This window comes from Solea solea, chromosome 8, assembly GCF_958295425.1.
Source record: "Solea solea chromosome 8, fSolSol10.1, whole genome shotgun sequence".
NCBI lineage: Eukaryota > Metazoa > Chordata > Actinopteri > Pleuronectiformes > Soleidae > Solea > Solea solea.
The window spans coordinates 12,402,230-12,411,221 of NC_081141.1; the positions used below are offsets into that span (position 1 = coordinate 12,402,230).

The window sequence follows — 8,992 nt, forward strand, 5'->3', positions numbered from 1 at the left end:
GCAGACAGTCTCTCACAGACAGAGACGCCTGAAACATAAAGCCAGTCTTTTTGCGGATATATTCGTTTCATATTGCGTCTCACAGCTTGAATCCAGAGTGTAGAGCCACAACTCCACCAGTCAAGTTGAAATACTGCACACAGTAGAAACCAGCGTCTTCAATCATATATTTGAATTCCTCCTGCAGAGGAAAAAAACAGCGTTATGAACACAAAAGTGACACTAATGCACATTTATTGTTATAAGGCAAAGAACTAAAACGGATGAAAAGTCATGAGTTTGAAGAAAGGTATATATTATATAGTATATCTGTAAAATAATGACAAATATTAAATCAATTGAGGCAAAAATTAATTAGCTCAACTTTTGATAAGTAATAAATCAAAGCATATCAAACGTGAAGCATCTGCCTCCAGCTTTTAACAGGAATTTACACGTCGACGTCTAACAAAAGCAAATTAAGAACAGAAAATACGACTAAAAATATTTTATATCTTAAGTTTGATTTTACGTTGATGAACAATAATGTAACAAGATCATATCTAGGGGTGGGAGTCACAGAGTACCTCAGGATATGATACGGTACATGGTCCACGATGCCAATAATATCACGATACAAAGATTCCGTGATAATCACCTATTGCGAGACAATCATTTAGCGATAAATCACGATATCTGTCTAACTGAAGTAAACAAAATATCTGTGAAAAGTCAAAAGTGCAGGATTTCTCTTTTCATTCACAACATTGAGAACAAAGTACATAAAGTCTGTGTATTAAACGTGAATGTAGCATCTCTTAACGAAGCTTTCTCCGCCATTATCCCGCTGTAAACGCTCTCATCAGCCAGCTAATTTACGCTCACGTTTTCCTCATTTATTTGAGCAGCGCCGCCGCAAGGAGACGTCAAGTACCGATTAAATATCGACAGTAGTAGTATTAAAATATCAATATTTGCCCTGGCATATGAAAACAAAGATTTTCTCACCTGATCAGGGAACCTGCGGATACTTTCCACCAGATACTGGTAGGACTTCCAGTCTCCAGCAATCACCTCTCCCAAAACTGGGATCAGCTGGAAACTGTATGCGTCATAAATCCTGAAAAATGACACCAAAAAGCCTTATAAGCCAAACACATTCATCAAGTCATCTAAGTTAAGTCAAACTATTTTATTGCATATGCAAATACAGCTGTAGGCTATACATTTGTGAATTTCTGCCTGGATTCACAACCACTAAAATATTATTTTTTAATTGAAATCCTTGAACTGCAGTTTCTTTTTACACAAGTCCAATTATTTAAAAAAAAAAACAGCCTTGTGAAGCCTGTACAACAGAAGAGGTAAAACCATGTGCCAACAGTCTGCAGGTGAGTTCTCCCCCTTTACTTGATGACGAGATAACCAGTGGGTGGAGACTTTGGATGTGGGAAACCATCCATGGCACATGGTTGGCCACTACTTTTCCTGTAGCACTAAAAGACTCCACCACTGAGGGGCAATGTCGACTGAGTAACTATACAATCTAAATCCAGAAGAGGGCAGTGTTTGTTGCTGAGTTGCTGGTTAATAATGCTTGTTAGATTGGTCTGCATGGCTGCTTGAGTTTTCACCTAATTTTGTGGCAACTAGCTGTCACTTCCTGAGAAATGAGAAAACAAATAATCAAGAAATCTTTCAAAAACCTGTTTAAGAAGAACTAGAAATGTTATTTTTATTTATTTGGCAAATAAACTAAATTCACTTTTCTTTTTTACCCAAATGTGAGCCGACTCACTGGGGCCTTAATCAATCATTAATCAATCATTAATCAATCATCTGTTACGGAATGCAATAAATATAATTTGACATCTTAATCAAGAAATAATACTGTGCTTTTTTATTTTTTCAGGTTTTTTTTGTAAAACAGTAAATTTGAAAAAAAATAAAAATGTCCTCCCTTCTCCAGGTTTTCCAACAGATCATGAAACAGGTAACGACAATGAATTGAAACTGTCTAACTGAGCACGTTGTGGAGTTAATAATAGATATTTACACAGAGACATCCATCATGATGTGATGCTTCTTCTCACCTTGCAAGCACAGGATTTGTCACTTTGCTGAACTCCAAACACATGAACCTGCCACCGGGCTTGAGGACCCGTAGAGCCTCTTGTAGTGCCTGAAAAGAAAAGGAAAAAAAAAAAATCAATAATTAGTCAACAGGTTAGACCATCAGTGTAAAATTAAGCATCCGTCACAATTATAATAATTACTGATGTTATACATTAAGCATATTGTATTTTTTTGTTAACATTATTTGCAGTGCCTTTTGGGGTTTATTTGTATTTGGAAAACAAAAGAAAACTAAGGACAGAAAGTAATACTAGAGAAGTACTGGGAATAATGAATAATGCTCAAAAGCCATATAAAGACCACAGCATAGACTACATTCATGATAATTAGTGTTATATTATACTTCAAATTGTTTCGATTTCTTTTATAATGCTGAAAGATGTTAGACGTGAATTCAATCGTTTACATCAAATGTTTGACTTTATTATGAAAGTTACAAATCAATCCTGTTGTTTGCCGGGCTGATGTTTCTCAGAGCTGTAGCAGCATCCTGGCTTTAGTGGAAACAGTCGTCTGCTCAGTTACCTGATCTATGCGAGTGACGTTGCGAATGCCAAAGGCGATGGTGTAAATATCAAACTGGTCATCATCAAAGGGCAGCTCCTCTGCATCCCCCACAACCCACGACAGACCTGAGACACATCAACACACACAGACGTTCCACTTATTAATAGCAAACAACTAATGATACAAACACACACACGTTTAATACAAATAGCTCTGGCTCATAATCGTGCAGAAGTTCACACACTTTATCAATTCATAACATACATCATCTCTTTTACAATTGGTAAGGTCATGACCTTTCTGCTCTTGCAGCCAATGCTGAAATCACTGAGCAGTTAAGCCACACCTGAGCTCAGCCCATTTCACTGAATACACCCAAGATCACGTTACTTTCCTCGTCTTACCTTCTCTTGTCTTGCCTTTAATCATTTTTGGGAAGTATTACTCATCTCAGTCAAAGTTTAGGAAGCCACTGTCGTAAACGGCTGCACGGATTATTGCACTAAATGTTACGAAATATGCTGGAGGCATAAGACCACAGCAACAATATTACTCTGTTGGTGTCCAATTATCAGTATTATTAATGTTTACAGTCCTTCTTTCTAAATGACCACATGGACTCATTCACATGCTCTGTTCCAGATTGTAGACGGAAAGAACTAGCGTGTGGAACATGGATGTCACTTTTTCCACAAATGAAGTTCAAACAAATCAAATCTAATCTAATGACCCGCTATTCGTTAAAATATATTCACTGTGTGTTTGTACACAGGTATTTACGAGACAGCTCACCGTGAGATACAGTTATACTTCTCTATTCCCCAGAAGCGTGTCATGTCTAATGTCACTTCCGCTGCCCTCTGCTTCACTTTCGGTCATTCAGCTCTTTTATTTTTATAACCTTCCCCACAAACTCACAAACCACAGTTGCGCAGGAAAAGGTAAACTCTGATCTATCTACCTGAATTTTATCACGATCACTAATCACGTATCGTATAATCGCCCAGTCCTAGTGCGTGGCCATATGAACATGCTTTGCTTACTACAATGTCCTAATTTGTCTTATTGTTTTCCTTTTCACAACCAAAAACCATACCAGCACTGATGCCCTTGCCGTCTGCTTTCTCCTTGCCCACTTTAAGCATCTCCTTGTTGATGTCACAGACCACAGCCCTGGATTCCTGGCGTCCTCCTTCGTCAATTGTTGGGTAGCTGTTGGAAATTTCCTGCCATGACTGCAACTGCATGGACCGCGCCTCTCGTCGCCTTTTCTGTTCTTGTTGAGTACGAACATAATCCAGGAAACGGAAGGCAATATCACCTACAAGGGAGGAGAATCAAAAACATATATATATTTATAAGTATAACACGCCAGAGAAGGAATTCTGTCCAGTTCTGCACACAAGATGCTTCACCTGTTCCACCCGCCACATCCAGGAGTTGGGCACCAGGCTGTGGGTGCATGGCGTGCAGAAGCATGTCCTTCCACAGTCGATGAATCCCAAGACTCATGGCATCGTTCATGATGTCGTACTTTTGGGCTACATTTTCAAACACCTTATACACTTGAAAACACAAAGAGAAAGACAGATTAGGACCCATGTTACTGGTTTCCCTCTGATATGTGGACATACTGAGATACTGTTTTCATGTCCTCGTGTTTTGTCTTCCTGTGTTCATGTTTTGTCATTTTTACAAAACAAGTTTAAGTTTTTTTTTTTGTTTTTTTTTGCATCTCCCCAAATGTAAAATTAGGTTTCATGTGGCAAAACAAAATACAAGTAGTACAATTTTAACTGGTACATACATGGTTTGTATGTGTCAGATAAATGTATTACTGCACGTTTATACAAGAAATACAAGAAATCTTGGACAACAATAATCAGTGAAAAAGTTGCTGGTACGATATTGAGTGAAATGTTACGCAACTGGCTTATAGAAAACAATAAAAGTATTAAGTTTGGTACAACATTGATTTAAACCCTTTTTATATATACACATGGCATTCATGGTGGGGGGCACATGCCTTAAAAACGCTGCATGCTAAAGTGCACTTTTGAGTCACAAGATGCACACTAAAGTAATTTGTAGCCTCTAAAGGGAACTATACATTTAAAAAGAAATATTGTTTCTAAAGGAGTGCCTTTCTAGTGGAGAAAAGTGACCTTTAAGATGCCCTTCCAATCAGAAAGAGTGCTGTATAGTAAATAACCATCTTAGTGACAGAAAGTGATGCTGTGCTATAAAGGATGTTCCTGCCCCACCAGTGCACACAAGGTGCCCTTTTAATTTCTTCCAAATGTCTGTGCACGCCACTGATAGGGTCTATGATATAAACTCACAACATAAGGCGGAAGGATAGAGGTCTTGTGGGACATACATGTCATGTCACGTGCCATACAGTATGAGCCGAATTGTTGAGCAAACCCTTGACATGCAAATTATATAAAAAGTATGTCTCTTAAGGTGTTAAGTTTAGTGTTAAATGTAATGGTTTGTCAGTGGAGTTCTTCGTCCTGGGCTGTTGTGAATCAAAGCACAAGCTCCACCGGCAGCAGTTGCTCTGCTGTCACTCACCTCTCTTCGCTTTATCTTCCTCCGACACCGTTTCAAAGCCAAAATGTGTGTTTCTGTCATCGCTGAAACTGCGACAAAACAACGGCTCCCAGTGACAATGTGAGCGAGATAAAACTGCTGCTCTGCTGACAGCGACATTCCTGTGCGAGAGACGGATCAGCCTCCGGACCAACAGTCTCATGGACACCGCCATGTTCCCTGAACGCATCATTTCAACGTCATTATATCGTCATTCATGTGCGACAGGTTTGAGAAAAATAAGAAGATACAAGAACGAACTGTTATTTTAGTCTCACATTTGTTTACAGTCGAACATAGTTACGAGATTAAGTTAGTTTTTTTATTATTTACTCATACTATTATAAATTACATGAATAAGTTGAGCTAGTTATCATAGATTTATCCCTGGTTTGACACTGGTTTGTGTTACGCTTTTATTCTTACAGTCCAACCAAATTGTTCTCTTCGTTTCGTAATTTAAGGCCAATAGACCTTGCTTACATAAACGTATACCCTGTTTTTGAGTTAAAATAAAATAAAATTAAATTAAACAATTAATTATTTTTGACTATTTGAATTATCATAGAGTGGCATAAAGTCAAAGTTTAATGAGAATGTTGTTTTTGACATAATCACACCTGTTGACCCCATCTGGATTGACTGTCATTAAAAGAACATAAAGTGAAAATTCACCCAATTCTGTGTTACACCTTTAATGCAAATATTCATTTAATCTTTGTTCCATTTGGAATTTAAGCCCAATGAGACCTCATTTGCATTAACGTTTACCTAGTTTAAGAGTAATAATAAACAAAATCATCAAGTATTCTGACTAGTCAACAATCAGAGTCACGTGTGTTGATCGATAATCACAGACTGGTATATGTCAAAGTTGAGTTAGAATGCTGTTTTTAAACCACTTCAATTTCAAGTGTCTTTGTTGACTACCTACATAGCCCTTTAAATAAAATAAACCTTGACCCCAAGGATAACGCAAGGGTTAAATAAATTGATTTGACCATGATAATTCACTAATACATACAGTATACACACTACAATCTGGCTTTCAATGCTGTATCATTGCACTTGTCTGTGTATATAATTTTTATAAAATTATATTATAAATGGTAGTGTAAAAAAAAAACGTTTTTTTAATTATTTGATAATATAAAAACAATATTGTGATAATCAAGTAATTGAGAATTCTGCTGCAGTATTGAGTCTTGTTTTTTTTTTTTTTTTTTTTTTTTTTACTGTTTATGTGTTCTTGTGTAGATGGTTTTCATTGTGCCTTGTCTTAACTGTAGGTATCTAGCTGTGTAGTGAATATTATGAAATATTTAAATATATTTAAAAAAAATTAAGAAAGTAAAATAAGCCTTGTTTCTTACAAGAACATTTATCTTGGCAAGCAAATTATGGCCTAGAAAAAAGAATTAACACCTGCTCCTGCTGGTGTGTACTGAGGATGCCATAAATCCAAACTCAAAATTCACTATAATTGATTGTTGTGTGTGTAAATACAAGACATTTTAAGGTATAACTTTGAAGTCAGCTAAGTGAAGAAAATGAAGGCTGATTTCAAGTAAACATTTCCTAGATGGTCTAATTTCACGTCATTATGTTGTCAAGTTTGTATCTTGTGTAGTTTATGGCCTGTTTTTGGCCCATTTCAAAGAACATTACAACCTGAAACTAGATTTACAAGCGAGTTTTGAGTATTTCCTTACCCCTTCATTATTAGTGCCTGCTGCTGCAAGGCATACTAGTCAGAACTCCTGAGAGTTCTCACTAGAATGCATTGCAGCGCTAGCATCTCTTGCTATTCTACCGGCGTTTATTCTTCTCAATTATATTATTCCTCTTCTGTCTGCTTTGGAGAATCAAGACAAAGGTGTTTTTAAAACTGTGATTTCTCTATCAATTCATACCCGTTTCTCACAAATTTAAATGTGGGAGCTGCTGAAAGCCTCCTGACACTCTATCATCTACCATTCTTGAAAAATGACAACTTTAAGAGGTTTGGGAGAAGCACACTAAACTATGACATTTTTGTCAAATGTTGGACGACATACTAAACTGCCATTTTTGACAAATTTTGGACACCATACTAAACTATGACATTTTTGTGACTTTTTGGACGACGTACTAAACTATGACTTTTTGTCAAATTTTGGATGACATACTAAACTATGACATTTTTGTGACTTTTTGGACGACATACTAAACTATGACATTTTTGTCAAACTTTTGATGACACACTAAACAATTACATTTTGGTAACTTTTTGGATGACATACTAAACTATGACTTTTTTGTCAAATTTTGGATGACATACTAAACTATGATTTTTTTCTCAAATTTTGGATGACATACTTAACTATGACTTTTTGTGACTTTTTGGGCGACGTACTAAACTATGAGGCCACACGGTGTTGTAGTGGTTAGCACTCTCGCCTTGCAGCAAGAAGACCCGGGTTTGAGCCCCGGTTGGAACAAGGGCCTTTCTGCATGGAGTTTGCATGTTCTCCCCGTGTGTGCGTGGGTTCTCTCCGGGTTCTCAGGCTTCCTCCCACAGTCCAAAAACATGCAATGTGGGGATAGGTAAATTGGACACTCTAAATTGACCATAGGAGTGAGTGTGAGAGTGAATGGTTGTTTGTCTCTATCTGTGTGTGGCCCTGCGATGGACTGGCGAACTGTCCAGGGTGTACCCCGCCTATCGCCCGATGTAGCAGAGATTGGCACAGCACCCCCCCGCGAGCCTCTGGTGGAGGATAAAGCGGTAGATGATGACTGACTAAACTATGACTTTTTTGTCAAATTTTGGACAACATACTAAACTGATTATTTTTACTGTATGTCGTCCAAAATGGGTAAAAAATGTCATAGTATAGTATGTCGTCCAAAATGAGACAAAAAAGTCATAGTATAGTATGTCGTCAAAAATGAGTCAAAAAAGTCATAGTATAGTATGTCGTCCAAAATGAGACAAAAAAGTCATATATAGTATGTCGTCCAAAATCAGTCAAAAAAGTCATAGTATAGTATGTCGTCCAAAATCAGTCAAAAAAGTCATAGTATAGTATGTCGTCCAAAATCAGTCAAAAAAGTCATAGTATAGTATGTCGTCCAAAATCGATCAAAAAAGTCATAGTATAGTATGTCGTCCAAAATCGATCAAAAAAGTCATAGTATAGTATGTCGTCCAAAATGAGAAAAAAAACTCATATTATAGTATGTCGTCCAAAATCAGTCAAAAAAGTCATAGGTTAGTATGTCGTCCAAAATGAGTCAAAAAAGTCATAGTATAGTATGTTGTCCAAAATCGATGAAAAAAGTCATAGTATAGTATGTCGTCCACAATTTCATCAAAAAAGTCATAGTATAGTATGTCGTCCACAATTTCATCAAAAAAGTCATATGTTAGTATGTTGTCCAAAATCACTCAAAAAAGTCATAGGTTAGTATGTCTGCCAAAATCACTCAAAAAGGTCATAGTATAGTATGTCATCCAAAATGAGACAAAAAAGTCATAGTATAGTTTGTCGTACAAAATTTGACAAAAAAGTCATAGTTTAGTATGTCGTCCAAAATGAGACCAAAAACTCATAGTATAGTATGTCGTCCAAAATCAGTCAAAAAGGTCATAGTATAGTGTGTCGTCTAAAATGGGACAAAAAAGGCATAGTATAGTATGTCGTCCAAAATCAGTCAAAAAAGTCATAGTATAGTTTGTCGTCCAAAATCAGTCAAAAAAGTCATAGTAAAGTATGTCGTCCAAAATCGATCG

At 36.8% G+C, this 8,992-nt stretch overlaps 1 protein-coding gene across 1 annotated transcript; it reads right to left on the reverse strand.

Moving 5' to 3' along the window:
* coq5 (coenzyme Q5, methyltransferase) lies at positions 1-5,405 on the reverse strand. The gene is made up of 7 exons (XM_058635202.1): positions 5,200-5,405; positions 4,038-4,187; positions 3,719-3,943; positions 2,641-2,747; positions 2,073-2,161; positions 988-1,099; positions 1-181 (listed from the first exon to the last, which is right to left on the reverse strand). The coding sequence occupies exons 1-7, from the start codon at positions 5,390-5,392 to the stop codon at positions 80-82; spliced, it is 978 nt and encodes a 325-aa protein (XP_058491185.1). The 5' UTR covers positions 5,393-5,405; the 3' UTR covers positions 1-79.
* Between the last annotated feature and the right edge of the window lie 3,587 nt (positions 5,406-8,992).